At 37.7% G+C, this 18,643-nt stretch overlaps 1 protein-coding gene across 3 annotated transcripts in view; it reads right to left on the reverse strand.

Annotated features, from left to right (window-relative positions):
* Positions 1-18,643, reverse strand: part of ARHGAP10 (Rho GTPase activating protein 10) — a 337,104-nt gene that overhangs the window by 56,232 nt on the left and 262,229 nt on the right. For all 3 annotated transcript variants that reach the window (XR_011648553.1, XM_058284486.1, XM_058284541.2), the window contains one exon: positions 5,596-5,746. Coding sequence is in view for 2 of the 3 variants with exons in the window: in XM_058284486.1 (XP_058140469.1) it covers positions 5,596-5,746 (151 nt within the window). In the remaining variant the exon portion in view is untranslated. The remainder of the gene's footprint in view (positions 1-5,595; positions 5,747-18,643) is intronic.

The following is an 18,643-nucleotide window of genomic DNA, read 5'->3' on the forward strand; positions in this document are numbered from 1 at the left end:
CTAGATGAAATGGACAAATTCCTAGAAATGAACAAACAACATGCATTGTCTCTATAAGAAATACAGGAACTCAACAAACCAATTATAAGCAAAGAGATTGAATCAGTCATCAAAAATCTTCTAACGAAGAAAAGCCCAGGACCAGATGGCTTCACAGGTGAATTCTACCAAACATTTCAAGAGGGATTAATACCAATCCTGTTTAAACTCTTCCAAAAAAAAAGGTGAAAAGAAGAGAAAATTACCCAACACATTTTATGAAGCCAACATCACCCTAATACCAAAGCCTGATAAGGATACTATAAGAAAAGAAGATTACAGACCAATCTCTCTAATGAACATAGCTGCAAAAATTCTCAACAAAATACTTGCAAATTGAATCCAACAGCACATAAAAACAATTATACATCGTAATAAAATGGGTTTTATTCCTGGTATGCAAGGATGGTTCAACATAAGAAAATCAATTAACATAATACAGCACATTAACAAATTGAATGGAAAAACCACATGATCATCTCAAACCACATGATGCATCTCAAAAAAATGCATTTGACAAAAATCCAGCATCATTTCTTGGTAAAAAAAAAAAGAAAAAAAAAACACTTCAAAACATAGGTATAGAAGGAAAGTTCCTCAACATAATAAAAGATATGTATGAAAATCCCACAGCCAACATCACACTCAATAGGGAATGGTTAAAAGCTTTCCCGTTAAGATGAGGAACAAGACAGTGATGCCCACTGTCACCACTGTTATTCAACATTGTGCTGGAAGTTCTAGCTAGAGCAATTAGGAAAGAAAAAGAAATAAAAGGCATCTAAATTAGAAAGAGGAAGTTAAGCTCTCACTATTCACAGATGGCATAGTCCTATGTTTAGAAAATCCTGAAATACCTACAACAAAGCTAGTTGAGCTCATAAAATGAGTCCAGCAAAGGGGCAGGATGCAAGTTCAGTATGCAAAAATCAGAAGCATTTCTATACACTAATAACGAGCAAGCTGAGGAGGAAATCAAGAAAAAAATTCCATTTACAAAAGCAACAAAAAGACTCAAATATCCAGGAATTATTTAACCAGGAATAAAAAGGATCTGTATTGAGAATGCTACAAAACACCATTAAAAGAAATCAAAGAAGACTAACAAATGGAAGGACATTTCATGTTCATGAATTGGAAGACTAAGCACTGTGAAGACGTCAATCCTACCCAAATTGATTTATAGATTCAATGCAATACCAGTCAAAATTCCAAAAGCCTACTTTACAAAAATAGAAAAGTCAATTTCCAAATGTATTTGGAAAGGGAAAGGGATTCCAAATAGTCAAAAAACATCCTTTAAAAAAGAGCAGAGTTGGAGGACTTATGCTCCCTGCACTCGAAGTATATCAGAAAGCTACAGTGGTCAAAACAGCATGGTACTGGCATAAAGACAATGGAATCAAAATAAGAGTTCAGAATAGACCATCAACTCTAAGGTCAACTGATTTTTGACTAGCCTATCAAGTTTACTTTTCTAGTACAGAACAATCTCTTCACCAAATGGTGCTGGGAGAACTGAATGTCCACAACCAAAAGAATGAAAGAAGACCTCTATCTCACTCTGTATACAAAGAATCAAGTCAAAATGGATAAAAGACCTAAACATAAAAGCCAGGGCCATAAAATTCCTAGAAGATAATGTAAGGAAATATCTACAAGACCTTTTAGTAGGTGGGGGTCTCTTAAACCTTACACCCAAAGCGCAAGCAACAAAAGAAAAAACAGATGAATGAGACCTCCTCAAAATTAAACACTTCTGCACTTCAAAGAACTTTGTGAAGATGGTAAAAAGGCAGAAATGGAAGAAAATATTTGAAAACCATACATCCAACAAGGGTCAAATATCCATGATATATAAAGAATTCCTACAACTCAACAAGAAAAAGACAAATGACCCAATTAATATATGGCCAAAAGACCTGAACAGACATTTTTCTAAAGAAGAAATACAAATGGCAAAAAAAACACATTTAAAAAAAAACATGCTCAGCATCACTGGCTATTAGGAAATTCAAATCAAATCTACAATGAGGTATCATATCACACCTACTAGAATGGGCCATTATTAAAAGAGAAACCTAGAAGTGTTGGAGAGGATGTAGAGTGATAGGAATTCCTGCTGGTGGGAATGAAGCACCACAGCCACTGTGGAAGTCTGTTTGGTGCTTCCTAAGGAAGTTAGATATAGATCTATTATGTAACCTGCCTATACTCCTACTAGGCACCTATGCAGAAGAACTGAGCAGTGCCACGAACAGATATCTGCACTACAATGTTCAAAGCAACATTATTCCTAATTGCCAAAAGATGGAAACAACCCAGGTGTCCATCAAGTGAAAATGGATAAACAAACTGTGGAATATACACATGATGGAATATTATGCAGCTGTAAGAAGAAATGAGGTCGTGAAGCATATGACAACATGGATAACCCTGGAGGACACTATGTTGAGTGAAGCAAGCCAGGCACAAAAGGACAAATATTGTATGATTTTGCTATTATGAATTAAATATAACGAGAAAACTCATGGAGTTAATAGCTAGAATATAAGTCACCAGAGAAAAGAATGTGGTGAGAGGATGGAAAGCTGAGGTTTAATCTGTGCAGAATTGGTAAAAAGTTGTTTGCCAATGTTTAGAGATGAATAAAAATGGTGAAAGCACATCATAGATAGGATTTGTAATTAGTAGTGCTAAAATATGAGTTTAATAATGGTTTGCTATATGTTGGGTGTTTGGTTTTTTTTTTTTTGAGTAATGAAAATGCTCTAATATTGATTCAAGTAATGAATGCACAACTCCATGATTATACCAAATGCCACTGATTGTATACATTTGATAAATTGCATAGTTTGTGAACAAAAAAAAATTTTAGGAAGGGTTGGGGGAAAAATATAAGCCAAATATAAGATATGGACTATAGTTACTAGTAATACTTGGGCAATGTGCTTTCATAATTTGTTACAAATGTCTAACTACAATGCAAGGTGTTTGAGGTGGGGTGATGAATGAGAGCCCTGTATGACAATACGCATGGTTGTTTTTTAAGTTCACAATTTTTACTATACACTTATTATGTATGATCATGTATGAATGACATACTTTAATAAATAGTTTTTAAAATTAAAAAAAAGCATAGCTAGGAATAATGGTGGGAGAATATCAATAATAGTCCTAATTGCCTAATCTTATGACCTCTAATATAAAATCACTCCATGACCAAACTCATGGGCTTTCCTGATTCTGACAACTTTCTAAGTAAAATCCAATGCTGCAATCAAGTGGATTAGTGTAAAGTTATAAAAGACTTCATAGCACACAAAGTGTAGGATAAAACACCAAGCAAGTAATGAACATAAAAACAGACTAAAGAGGAAGTGGATGTGACTCAAGCAGTTGGGCACCCACCTACCACATGGGAGGTCCCAGGTTCAGTTTCTGGTGCTTTCTAAAGAAGACAAGCAAGATAGCAAGCTGCATGGTGGGCTAGAGCGGGGAGCTGACACAACAAGATGGCACAATGAAGAGAGACAACAAAGAAACACAATGAAAGATACAACAAGCAGGAAGCAGAGGTGGCTCAAGCCATGAGGTGTCTCCCTCCCACATGGGATTTCCCAGGTTCAGTTACCAGTTCCTCCAAGAAAGAAGTCAAGCAGATAGAGTACAAACAATGGTTGTGGTGGAGCAGGCAGAAATAAATAAATCTTAAAAAAATATAGGCTAAAGGAGTTGAATATTACCAATCTTTTCCCCTTAAAATCAAGTAATTTTTAAGAATAATTTCATCATTTTAAAAGTAGGAATTGTACACCATCTTAAATATTCCCATAAAAGATGTGCTGAATACTACCAGGACAGCTTCTTCTCCATTAATAACCATTTAGCAATCCAACAATCAAAAGACTGGTACTTTACATAAATTTGATTGGATATGATGATTCAATTCCTAAAAATACCAAAAGAATAAGTGTGATTGTAAGAGAATATTTCCTTCTTTGGTCATTTATTTAATACATGCAGTCAATTCAATTTTGCTCAGACCTATGACTTTCTGATTTCTTTTTTCCCTCCTACTTCCCAACATTTCTTATTTCACTATTTATTAACACTTCCACCAGAGGACAAGTGAGATATAAGAGAAGGTGCAATTCAAACCAGTCAGTTTTACTCCTTATTAGCAACTCTGTTGAGAAAGAGTCAAAGTGAGAAAAGAGAGAGAGAATACAAAAGTAAGCTAGGATCAGCAGTTGAAATTATGTCTAAAATGAAGCTCTGAATTACAGGTTCATTTTAATGATTATGCCCTTCCTCCGGAAAAAAAAAAAAAAGATCTGATTGTCAGGCAAATACTTTCATCATATGTACCTTTGCCTTAAGCAATTGAAAAATACCACGATGCCTTAGCCTCAGTGTTGCTTCATGAGGCATTCTAAGCCCTTCTGCAAATACCCCCGAGTCAGTTGAGGTGAACAGAGTTATCCCTTGTCTTGCATGCATCTTTGAATATATACGACCTGGGCATTAGATAATGTAGCTGCCTATGATGAAGGCATTGTACTTATTTCCATCCTTCTCCCCTTTCTCCCTCTGAGGATCACCTCACTTTTCCAAACTAATATACCCTCAGTAGTTCACAAGGATAATAAACGAATAAAACAAGAAAGCAGGAGGAGAAGGGGTGAAAAGAAAATAAAGGCTAATTTCATATCCAGAAAGCGATCTCAATAGGGAAGAGTCCCCCCAAAAAACAGTCACAGTTTCAAGTATACAGTCTGAAAATGCAGTTTTTGAGACCAGCGCCATCTTATTCTCCGTACCAAAAAGCACATGACTGCAAATCAGTAATCACTGGCCTCTATATGGCTCACAGTCTTATTCTGTATGGATCAGGGTAGAAAATTCAGATTTTCAGGTTCTCTGTAAAAACTAAGCAACCAGGCAACACTGAGACCATGCTGCCACACAGCAACAACTAAGTGGGATACCGAGGCTTCAATGGGACATGCGTGCATCCATTTCTCAGAGCCCCACTGCACCCAGTTCCCTCGGCTTGGCCCCACAGGAGGTCAACTTGCCACCTGCCATGTAACTTTGGTGTTCTGCATTACGAGGAGGGCCAAAAACAGGGGACAAATCAAGTGCAGCAGCCATAAACTCCAGGGCAACAGTGAACTGTGCCTTGAATCTGGATGCATTTACATTAGATTCTATCAGCGCCTCTCATGAAAGATCTGCTTTAATTTTAGTTCCCCTTCCATTTGTCTCAGGGTTATGTAACCTCACAGGAGGTCACACAAGACTCCCAAAAAAGAAATTTAAGCTGCCTTTTAAAAATAAAAAAAGAACCATGCATAACAAAGACAAACACAAAACTGAAACTTGCATTTTCTCCCTGACACGAAAGCTTTCCCCTCCCTTTTTAAAAATTACAATCTTAAGAGAAAAAGAAATTAAACCACAGAAGATGAAAAACTGTGGCCTCCTCTGAGGATATGTGATATGCCATATTCTAACATGCTGTGAAATTGAAAAATATAATTAACATCTTACCCTCTTCCAAATCAAGACAAAGATTATATACGGCCACGGGTCTCTTATTTCTCTGTCCTTGTTTCTTCGATTGTCTTGGTGGTGCATTTGGGGGTGATGCTGACAGGGAGACAGACTCAGGGAGTGTAGCATCAGGCAGGGTCCTGAAAAGCTGCCATCAAAGCACAAAGGACATTGTTTACTGTGACCTGAAACCTGTGACTTCAACAGTAAAATGACCAAACAACATTTGACATGGGTTTCACTCAAGAGATGCTGCAGCCCCAAATCCGTACCTTCAAATTTTGAATACAATTCATAGGTCTTTTATTTAATTTTTGAAAGAAAATTTCAAAATAAATTTCGTATCTACTTCAAAATGTATGAAGTACTTTAAAAAAAGATAAAAAAAGAAAAATTAAAAAGGTAATTATCTTTACCACATACAGGCAAACACCACAGTTCTGTGTCTCCAAAGAAGTAGCCAGGATGAAACATTAAAACCAAACATTCCATTAAATTTCACCTATGGTTTTATTTATGCCAAAATGCTGGTCTCCAATTTTTTTTCCCAACTATATAAACAGAAACATATGGCTGCAAATATTTCTCCATACTAATAAAAAAAAAATCACCTGTTCTTATGAAATCACCTTTTGGAATCCCAATTACATGTTGCATAAAATGTTATCTAGATTTGATCATGTAATACCTGCAAACTTCTCTTAATACTCTCCCCTTTCATTTATGAAACCTATAATATTTAGCACCTTGATTTATCTCCAATGTCATACACATATCGGAAATAATAACATTAATTAAAATGTGCTGCTGTTTTCCTCAACCATTTTTTCTTTTGAGAAAAGCCATCTATGTCACATAGGGAAGCATATTATACAGAGAGGATTTAGAATAAACCTTCCAAAGCTGCCAAGGGCTGAGTTCAGAGGCTTCCTGTCACCAGTACCACTAGAGACCCTTTGGTCTTCAATGAAGTCATAAAATAAAATATTTAGAGATATCAACCAAACAGTCACTGCCTCTCCACAGGGCTGACATTCCTCAGGTGGCAGCAGGAAACAGAAAGCCAGCTAGCTTTAAACAAAGCATACAGGGAAAACTCATAATATAAGGCATTGCATGGCTGGCCCACCGCTATAACAAAATTGTTATTTATGCATTTAAATAAAAACAGACACATGACCTGTGTATACAAGTTAGGGCATCACTTACATACATGTGGCACATTTAATAACTAACAACCACGTTGCAGTTTTAACTGCCCCGTCTAAAAGAGCACACCTAAAAACTATGATATATGTATATATAATAAAAATAAACATTTTCAAACAGTATTTGCTTTCTAGTACCATACTGCCCCCTCATGTGTAAACTGAATAAAAAATGATTTAAATCACTGTGGACAAATATTTGCTAGTGAAAATTTAATTTAGTGCTCCAACTGGTAACCTGCTAACACCATATTTCCACAGAATCTGTGTTCCAACAAGACACTCTGGCAAATAGCAAACTACTTATCTGCCTTAAAAAATTCTCTACTGCCTAGACTATTGGTCACAGCTGGATTTACTGCCATCTGTCATTGTTCAAATTAAAGAAGGTTGTAGGATGGGAAGAGGAGAGAAGTTAGGTTAATAAGAGTATGATAATGGATAAAGAGAGAAGAAAAGATGGGAAAACATAATTCCAGGAAAGAACATGGCACGGCACCTGTGACTAACATTTGGAATAGCTCCTTGAGCTGTACAAATAAGGCAAAGGCCTCTGCAATGTTACTGGACTGGAAACGAAACAATACGCAGAGCCAGTGCATCCACAGCTTAAACAAACAATGGAAAAGTTATAGCCCAAGAACCGCCACTGGGTGGATAACCTTCCTAGGAGCCCAATGCTGACAGGGAGGGTGCAAACGCCCAAATCTCGTTTTATCACCGCCTCCTGCACCTGGAGCAGAGGGGCTCAGCCTCAGTCTGCAGAGCCAGGCTAAGCCAGACTGCAGGGCAAAGCAGGCGGGAGGGCAACTGCGCTCCCAGGGGGACTGCTCGGAGGCCCTCCTAGCATCTCGGTCCAGATCCCAGGGGTGGGCCCAAACTTGGTCCCTCTCCAGAAGATTTAAGGCACTGTTTAGTTTACATCAGAATATCTGGGAGTGGGACCTGGGCTTAAGTTTTCCTTGTGTTTGTGTTTCATTTGCATTTTAAAGCTCATCAGGTGATTGTTTTGTGTAATCAAGGCCAAGAAAACCTGATTTAGAAAATCATTCCATAGTATTCTGCACTTATCTCAGATGGACTCAAGTAAAAATTAATACACCAGGGGAAAAAAAACTTCAAAGAAACTGGCACTAGACTTGGGCAGTCCTCCTTTCCCAGGTCCCAATTCAGAGTAAAATGTTTCAAATTTCTAAATTTCAGAGAGCTAAACTACCATCCCTCTTAGTACTGGTACCAAATCCCAGGTGCTACCCTGGCTGTTTAGTCTTTCCAGCTATGGAAGTTTAGACATATTCCTTAAACCACTCACCTCCTTTTCTCATCTGTATAATCAGAGGCACCACACCTACATCTCAAGACCTTACAGAGATTAAGTGAGAGAATGTTAAGAGTGTTTACTATGGAATTTGGTACATGTACCTAGAAATGAATGGTACCTACTGATATCCGTACTATGACCATAAACAGTAAATAATAACAATTCAGAATTTTGTTAGTCTGCTCAACCACCATTTTGAGAGGGTACTGTATTAGTTAGCCAAAGGGGTGCTGATGCAAAATACCAGAAATCAGCTGATTTTTATAAAGGGTATTTATTTGGGGTAGAAGCTTATAGTTACCAGGCCATAAAGCATAAGTTACTTTCCTCATCAAAGTTTTTGCCACGTGTTGGAGCAAGATGGCTGCCGATGTCTTAAGGGTTCAGGCTTCCTGGGTTCCTCTCTTCTCAGGGCTTGCCTGGCTCCAGGCTCAGTTGCCCTGTTATCTCCACAAGGCCAGCTGTAGACTATTAGGCCAATGGCTTGTTTCTCTTCCACGGGCCTTCTCTCTTTCCTTAGGACCAGGCTCCTCTGTGCTTTTCTCCCGGGGTCCACCTCAAGACTCCAACCTCCCTTCTCTGTGGTGCATTTTCTCTGTGAGTCTCCACCCACCATGGGGGCAGGAACTGAACGTCCTACTTTAATGGCCCAATCAAAGCCTTAATCATTATTTAACCAAGTAAAACTTGAACTCTGAATTCAAAACACTCTAATATGCCCAGAAGAAAAGACCAGTTTATAAACATAATCCAATACTTCTTTTTGGAATTCATCAATAATATCAAACTGCTACAGGTACTAATTTCTTAAGTCCTCGAATATTCCCCAAATTAAATGCTCTCAAGGAAGTCACAGTATTTTGGGAACAGACATCAAGCAAAGGGCTAAAGGGAAACCACAAATGGAGGACCTTTTTAATTCCCAAGGTAAAAAAAAAAAAGAGTGTTTTGTATATTTATTTATGCATTTTGGCACTAAAACTTTAGATTTAACTTCCTTCCTATATCATTTCATATATTTAACAGGCTTTCTCTGAGGTCTCAGAAACCTATGAGGTAAGTATTTGCCCACCCATTTTACAAATGATAAAAGATAAAAGAATAAGCAATTATCTGAGTGTTCCACAGTTTGAAAATGGTAGTACTGGTCTCTGAAATTCCAACTTTGATTCCAAAACTCCTGTTGGCCAAATATCCATATTGTAGTTTATAAAGCAAAGAAAACTTAACCCCTGGGGGGGGGGGGGAATAAATATCAATACTGTAGTTTATAAAACAAACAAAACTTAACCCCTGGGGGGGGGGAATCATTAACTAGTACTGTTGTATATCTGTTCAGAAAGAGTCAAACTGGAGAATAGCTTTATAAACTCATTACCACTATATTATATCCTTCTAGATGTTTCAAGAATGCATTACCTCTTTTATGCATTTACCTTGTCTCAGTACTAAATTCTCTTTTTATTTTTTTAGTTATAAAGCTCTGCTCTCAAGGTTGTCTCTGAAAAGCCAGAAATGATTTAAAAGGGTATTCTTTTTTAGATCTGCAAAAAGATGAAATAGTAAAACTGTTTACTTTAAAAATTTAATCGACTTTCTGGAAATCGCATTCTAGAAGTTAAAATTTAGCCTATCTTTTTCAACATTGCCAAGAGGCGTGTTTTCTCTATGACATCGATATTTCGATTCTAGAACCACTATATGGATACAAATTCTTCTATGGCCCAGGTTTCTTTCCAAAATCTCTCAATTGCCCTAACTTCACCAGCATCACCTCATATGACCTTTGTTCTAGGGTAAACTCATCTCAAGCAATACTAAAAACTCAAGAGATCAACTCTACTCAAAACATTTTTTTTCAGGGTGGAAAATTTCTTCACTGCACTTACGTATTTGCAACATAAGAAAAACTCAAATCAGACAACCCTACAAGAAGGGAAAAAAAAAAAAACACAAAACTCCACACGTAGGCGTGTCAGGTAAGTAAGTGCTTATTCAGGTCTCCTAAGAGTGCTAGCACAAACAGAAGTCTGGCACTACCGTTCAGAGTCACAGATCCCTCAGATTAACAAAGTAGATGTTTATGTCCAAGAGACTCAGCCATAGTTATAAATACCTCCTCCCCAAGTCCACTTTCAGGGGCCACACACGGGTGACTGTGTCATTTCTGCTAGAAATACTTTGTGGATAGCAGAAAGTAAGGAGAATCTCTGAAATTTTTGTTTTGGTATCCAATTCAATCCTGCAGCACTTGATTCAGCTGAATTTAATAAATATTCTGGTTAAAAGAAATTAGGGAAAGATGTATCTACACAAGAGTTCACTGATTGTGATAGGGAGAACATCAATATTTTTAAATACTACACTCCTCTTTAATAATGACGATAATGCTAATAATGGCTACAAATACTGGGTCAATATAGTATGTCTAACATTATGCCAAGTGCTTGACCTATAAGGATTTGAACCTAGATACCCTGACTCTCATTAGCATGTCTTGGTCATCCTGCTTCAGTGCCTCCAATATTGCCCAGCCATATGTAGTCACGGTCATATAATGTCCTCTTTGGTGATGCCAGACCTCACATGACTATATCTATCCATAAGCAGACAAGAGGTGCCTCTAGGAGAGGATTGGAAATCAATACATACTGCCCTTAGTATAGTACTTTTAACACAGAAAGGAGGGGCAGAAATATTTTTTTTTTTCAAATTTTTAAATAAAATAGAATAATTAGAGAATGGGCACATATTCTTTCAGCTTCAGTGTCCATAGGGTGTTGATAGCAACACTCATTATTGTGGGGTTGTATGACTTTGGTTTGCTCCAAAGTAACCTGGACGTCCAACTACAGCACGACCGCAGCATTTGTACAGTGTGAATAGCACACAGAGAGTGCTGAGAACTTTCTCCAGTTGTCTGTCCTTGAACTAGCACTACCCCATGACTAAATATGGGTCTTTGTAGAAGACTTAATTAGAATTGATAATAGGGACTGACAGTGAAATACCAGTTAGATTCAAGCTTAATGCTGGAAATATTCTGATACTTCACGTTGGTACTGGTTCAATAGATCTCAGAATCTTAGAGCTGAAAAGGATCCTAGTTACCATCTAGGTCAACCCCTTTATTTGCACAGGTTAGCAAAATGGGACACCGTAATTAGAGATTTGCTCACATTCAGGCCACTGCTCAGTGGCAGAGTCGGCCTTTGCTCCCAAACCAAGGCTCAATGCCAATGGCTACTCCCTGTCTTGCTGGTTCTGACCCTTTCTCTCCAACAGTGTCCTTTATGCATGTATGTCTTCTTCTGGGAGATTTTGGCAAATGCTTTAAATTCCTCAAAGTGCTTCCACATGCATTACCTGATACGAGCCTGGCCACACATCTGTGAGGCTGACATTGGCATGATTACAGGGTCTTGTTAGAGTCTTCCTGCTACCCGCCAGGGGAACGCCCTTTGCACTAGGAGTCGGAAGGACAGTTAGGAAGAATGGGAGAGAAGACGCCCCACCCAGGGGTCGGCCCAGACTCAGGCCCTGCGGCCCAATCAACATGAGTTTTTGAAAAACAATGTCAATTTTGGTTTAAAACTTGAAAAAGGAAAAGTGAAAGAAATATTGTTGGGAATTCATTAAAGTGGTAGAGTTCCCCGTTTTTCTTCTTCTTTCTAAATTTTTAGCTTTAATTCCAGGAGACATTTTCATATCCCCCCTGCCCCCAAGGTCCAGTAGGGAATTCCAAAGTGATTTCTGTAGCAGTGCATGCACACTGAATTCAGTACTACATAACTGACTTTGGTTTTGTCTTAAACCAGAGATTTCAGTGAGTGAAAACAAATCAATCAGACTTTATAAAGCGGAACCTACTCCCAGAACTACCTACTCCATTCCAGGGGCATTTTCAGGGGCATTAACCGTAGGATGCAACATCCCCAACTTGCTTCCTCTAGGGTTAAACAGAGACCAACAGAGGGAATAGTAATGAATAACTGAAAATATATTAGGAACCAAAAGGCATTAAAGAAAATTTCAAATGTTCACTAAATAACTTTCTCCCCAATCTACATAAGGTTAACTTCTCCTCATTGAGCCAAAGCTGCATCACACATAGAGTCATGGTGTGAACATACATTCCCAGTTATAAAATGTTGTTTTCTGGTTTGTAAAACTTTGAAAAACACTCCAGGTGCAGTTTTATCTATTTGCACCTGCAAACATTTGGGAAACGCAGCATTCAGTTTTCAAAGTCAGAACAAAACATTTTCCCAAACACAGCTGTAACTTTGACTTTCATCACCCAAATGTCTACAAATACTTATCACTGAGTAAAAAGTTGACGCCTAGCTGGAATTCATCTTTTTTAATCAATGTGTCTTTTGCTCATATGCAAACAAAACATTTATATTTCAGCAATAAAGGCCTAGAATAACATTAAAAAGAAATGTTAAATAATCTACGCCAACTATAAGGCATATTCTACATGAGATATTCCTTTGTTTTCTTTTTCTCTTCTTCCTCCTCCTTTCTCTGAGGTTCTTTTTCACCTTTCTTCTCTCAGGGACCCACGCTTCCCTTAGAAATCACTTGGTCCTAACAGCAGCACACAGGAAGCCCACCCAAGCCTCAAAGGTTGGGGACACACAAGGAGAGGATTCCCCCATCCAGGACTAACATGAGCCATGACTGAAAGCAGGATCCTCCCCTCATGTTGTGCCTGGGAAACTTTAGAACGTCTCATCAGCTCATCGAATTTATGAGGTGAATAGCATTTTTCTTTTGGAAAAAAACCACGACCACTACTCATTTGAGAAGGCTGGAATGACCATGTCCCTAGTGTTTTGTTTGCTAAAAGCTGCCTAAATGCAATATACGAGAAATGGGTTGGCATTTACAATGGGGACATATTAGGTTGTAAGTTTACAGTTTCAAGGCTGAGAAAAATGTCCCAATCAAGGTACCATCAGGTGATACTCTCTTCCCAAAAACTGGCTGCTGGTGATCCTGGACTCTTCTCTCAGACAGCAGGGCGTGTGGTGGTGTCTGCTGCTCTCCCTTCTCTTGTGGGTCTCCTGCCTCAGTTTCTGGCTTTCTTTGTGTTTTGCTCTACTCCTGTGGCTCTCTCTCTCTCTTAGCTTCTGTGTGTTTCTCTCCATATTTATCCATGTATAAAGGACTCCCATAAGAGGATTAAGACCCATCCTGGATCACACCTCCTGAAGTAATCTAATCCAAAGAAGGACCCACCTAAAATAGGATTATGCCCTCAAGAATGGATTCACCCTACGGACAAGATTAACTGGGGTTCATGAAAGCCCTCAAACTACCACACCTCGAACAAAAAATAAACCCTTGAATCTATTAATTCTCCAAAAGTAAATGTGTGAATCTTAATCACAGGGAAGACATCATTTCTTGGAGACATGGATGTACTCATATTTATGAGATCATCTGAGACCTTTTCCAAGTATGTATGCCCTGGCCTATGTACTTACAAGATAATGCAACACTTTGTTTCCATTTTAGCTCTAATAAAAATAAAATGCCCAAAGCAAAACCACATTTTGAAGGTGGTCAATGGTGGTACTTCAAGAGGCTGCACAAGAAAGGGAGGGAGAAATGTTGCCAACCTTCCTATTTAATCACTGCACATAAAATTTATCAGAATAGTGTGGTTTTTCTTTTTTTTAATTTATAAACATTTTTTCCAAATTATAACTTATCCTTGTTACAAAAACAGTAACTGATACACATCACATGCATTGTAGAAATGTTGGTAAATGCAGAAAAGCTCATAAGAGAAGATAAAATCACCCATCATCCCAGCAATCAGAAATATTCCTATTGAAGTTTTTATGACTATTCTTTAGGGTTATTTCTTCCATGCAACATTCTATATCATTTTAAAGAATACATTCATAACACTAGGCATGGAGCTCAGGTTCCCCAAATTTACCCATCTTCAGTCCTTACTCATACATGACAATGTGGACTCTGCTATACACATCTATGAAGACTAAGCTTTGAGGCAAGATAACATTTCTAAACACATTAGGACACAACCCCTCACATCAGTAGATTTTCACCTCCAATTGAAATGCACTAAATTAGGATTTAGAAAAGATTTAGAAGGATTTATTCATACATTTTAAAACCACTCCAAACAAACGTATCTAAAAACTGAATCCATATAACTAACACCAAATATCGAACATCTATATAGTTTTAAATTAGTTAACTAAAGGAAAATGTAATAAAAAAAAAAAAAAGACGTTCAGGAATGAGGTGATTATAAGCAACAGCACCCTCCCTTATTCCAACACTACATTTTAGTTTCATGAAAGCAGACTTCAAAATATTCTGAGTAAAGTTATGCATGATTCTATCACTTGAGGTTATGAAAGAAAAAGTCATACAAAGGGCCAAAGACATTTTCAAAAATGTAATCCTAACTCTGCAACAAAAAGACTGTCCATTTGAATAAATAAAGGGAATTGAATCTGAAGAAACCCTTCTGACTACATAGAGATCCCAAATTAGGCTCCAGATTGGTTACTTAAGGAATGGTGTTTACCTGGAAAAGCAGAAAAGGATAACCAGAAACTACGGCAGGTCACTAGGAACACGTGAGTTAATTTCCTTTAATATGGTGTTTTCAAATTGGGAAATATATCAAAATTCTGAACAGTTAGATTCAAACCAGGCTTTTAAAACTGTCATTCATGATCTCTTATGTGTAAAATGAAGAAATAGAGAGGCTCCAAGATGGAGAAATAGGGAACGGCAGGCTGCACTCCTCCAGAAACTGTGGGAAGGGAGGCCGGTTTACCTGGCAGAAGGGAAGCCATGGGACCTTAGGGCAATTGGAATGGGTAGCTAGAGAGGGGAGACCCAGTTGTTTGGGGTGGGGGGAACCCATAGGAGATAGAACACTTGAGTAAGCTCGGTGGTGAGGGAAGCCAGGGAGGTGACCTGGGTGGTCCAGAGCTTAGCCAGCTGAATCTAGAATGAGTTAAATCCCCTGCCCACTAGGCGACCAGGGGAGCATCCCACTCCCCTGCAGGCTCTTGAGGTGGGGGAGCTTGAGCAAACAAGCATGGAGGTCTGGTACCCAGTCAAATTTAGGGGAAAAGAGGTGTACTGGAGAGGAGAGACAGGGTGGGTGGACCAGGAAAAAAAATTAAAGCAGAAAGATGCCAGCTGGAGCTGAAACAGCTCCAGGGAAAGGGGAGAGGAGAACTAATCAGGCAGGCTGCCACTCAACTCCCTTAGGAGAGAGAGGAAATGGGTCAGTGTGTAAAAGTCTAACAGGTACCCAACAGCCCTAGAGGAGTAGTAGCCTGGTGAGACAAATGCCAAAACATTAGAAGCCTAGCTGGCAGACAACAAGCCTTCAGAAGTCTTCAGAAGCCTAACCTAACTGGTGGAGCTCAGTGGTTAAACTCTTGTTTAACATATACAAGGTCCTGGGATTAACACCTGGTACCTCCTTTAAAAAAAAAAAAAAAGACAAAGTTTAACTGGCCCAAGTGATAAAGAGGGTGGGGAAAGGTACCTCAGGAGCTGCAGGGAAGAGGAGTTGAAGGACAAGCAGCCTCAGGACAGGGAATTTAGATTGAGTTATTTCTATTTAGGTTATTGGATTTATTTTATTATTATAACTTTTATTCCGTATTCTTTTCTCTATACCCAGGTACTTTACCTGGGGAGGACAGGCTTGCAAAGTGAGTAATTGATAAGCACTGGCAGCCTGAGAAGGTTGCTAGTGGCTTGTTTGTTTTTGGTAGTGTTCTTGTTACACTGGTTTTCCCCTTCTTTTCTCTCTCTTTTCTCCTTAGTTTATTTCTTTTCCCCTCTTCTGTTGCATTTCTTTCATTCCACCTTCTCTTGTTAGGTCCTCATTTTATTTCTTCTCTTCTTGTTTTTTTTCAGGTCTTTTATTTTATTCCATCTTTTTTCCTGTTTCTTTTTCTTTTTTTACTCCACATTATACATTCTTAATCCTTTTTAATTTTCATGATTTTTCATACTATTATTTATTCTTTCTTTTCAAGTTCATTTTTCATCTAGTGTTTTTTAAATTATTATTATTCTTTTTCTATTCTCAGTCCTTTCCTTTTCTATGATCTTAATATTTGTTCAGGGGAACACAGACAACTACAAGGATATAGACTACGTGGAACCAAGCATCAAAGAGGAACCTTAACAGAAAACAAAAGAAAATAAAACCCTAGAATAGAAAGAGAAGCTAATCATCTGAATAAGTCCATCAAGATAAATAGAGGCCTAGACACCAGCCAATAATTATAAGTCATACAAAGAAACAGGAAGACATGGCCCCACTTAAAGAACAAACTAAAGAAAAGGAGGAGATGCAGAATGTAAAACAACTAAACAAGAATGTCCAAACACATATCACGAATCAACTTAATGAAGTGAAAGAAGAGATAAAGAATATTAAGACACTGGAGAAACATACAGAAGAAAACATAAACATACATAAAAAGATAACAGATATGATGGTGATGAATGACACAATGCGAGAAATTAAAAATGCTCAGGAAGTACATAACAGCAGATTTGAACAGGCAGAGGAAAGAATTAGTGATGTAGAAGATAATACATCCAAAGTCACTCAGATAGTAGACTAGATTAAAAAAAGAAAAGAAAAGATAAAGTTCAACAGGGACTCAGGGAATTGAACGATAACATAAAACACACAAACATACATATTATAGGCATCCAGAGGGAGAAGAGAAGGGAAAGGGAACAAAAGGAGTGTTGGAGGAAATAATGGCTGAAAATTTCCCCTCTTATGAGGGACACAGATGTACATGTCCAAGAAGCACAGCATACTCCAACAGTATAAACCGTAAAAGGCCTACCCCAAGACATGTACTTATCAAATTGTCAAATACACAGGACAAAGAGAGAATTCTGAAAGCAGCAAGAGAAAAAGAGATCCATCACATACAATGGAAGCTCAGTAAGACTGAGTGCTGATTTCTCATCTGAAACCATGACGGCAAGAAAGGAGTGGTATGACATAGTTAAAATGCTAAAAGAACAAAACGGCCAGCCAAGAATTCTGTATCCAGCAAAGCTGGCATTCAAAAATGAGGGAGAATTCAAAAGAGTCACAGATAAACAGAAAGCTACACTCCAAGATATATTAAAGAGAGCACTGAAGGTTGAAAGGGATAAAAAAGAGAAATGATTGGAGGAGAGTGTACAAAAGAAGATTATTACAAAGAATAAAAAGATTAAAAGACTAATAAAAACAAAATATGACATATACAAACCTAAATAAAAAATGGCCAAAATAAGTACTGCCTTGACAATAATAACATTGAACGTTAATGTATTAAACTTTCCAATCAAAAGACACAGACTGGCAGAATGGATAAGGAAATGTGACCCATCTCTATACAGTCTACAAGAAACTCACCTTAGGCCCAGGGATACAAGAAGGTTGCAAGTGAATGAATGGAAAATGAGTTTCCATACAAATGATAGCCAAAAAAGGGTGGGAGAAGCTATACAAATGAGAAAGAACAGACTTTAAATGCAAAACTATTGTATGATACAAAGAAAGACTATTAATAAATGGGGTAATCTATCAAGAAGAAAGAACAATCATAAATGTTTATGCACCTAACTAGGGTGCCCCAAAATATATAAGGCAAACATTGGAAAAACTAAGGGGAGAAAGAAATGCCACTAAAATTATAGTGGGGGACTTTAGTACAACATTATCACCAATAGAAAGGACATCTCAACAAAGTATTAATAAAAAAAACCAGAGACTTTGAATAATACATTAGCGAATATAGACCCAATAGACATATATAGAACATTACACCCAAATATAGCAGGATATACATTCTTCTTGGGCACACATGAATCATTCTCCATGACAGATGCCATGCTAGGTCACAGAACAAGCCTCAATGAATTTAGAAAGACTGAAATTATACAAAGTAATTTCTCTGACCACAATGGAATGAAGACGGAATTTAATAAGGAGCAGAAAACCAGAAGAGGCACAAAGACATGAAAGTTAAACAACACACTCTTAGATAATAAGTAGTTCAAGGAGGAAATTGCAAAAGAAACAATTAACTACCTTGAAATGAATGAAAATGAGAAACACAAAATAGCAAAACCTATGAGATGCAACAAAAGCAGTGCTGAGAGGAAAATTTATAGCCAAAAATGCTTATATTGAAAAAAAGAACTCAAATCAATTACCTAACTGCATACCTCAAGAAACGAGAAAAAGAATAAACTAATACCAGAGCAAGCAGAAAGAAGGAAGTAACAAAGATTAGAGCAAACCTAAATGAAACTGAGAATTTAAAAAAACCTAGAGAAATTTAACAAAATCAAAAGTTGGTTCTTTGAGAAGATTAATACAATTGACAAACCTTTAGCTAGACTAACAAAATAAAAAAGAGATAAGATGCAAATCACCAGTGATCCCACAGAAATGAATATCATTAATAGGATACATTGA

The sequence above is a fragment of the Dasypus novemcinctus genome, chromosome 1 (genome assembly GCF_030445035.2).
Source record: "Dasypus novemcinctus isolate mDasNov1 chromosome 1, mDasNov1.1.hap2, whole genome shotgun sequence".
In the NCBI taxonomy this organism is placed as follows: domain Eukaryota; kingdom Metazoa; phylum Chordata; class Mammalia; order Cingulata; family Dasypodidae; genus Dasypus; species Dasypus novemcinctus.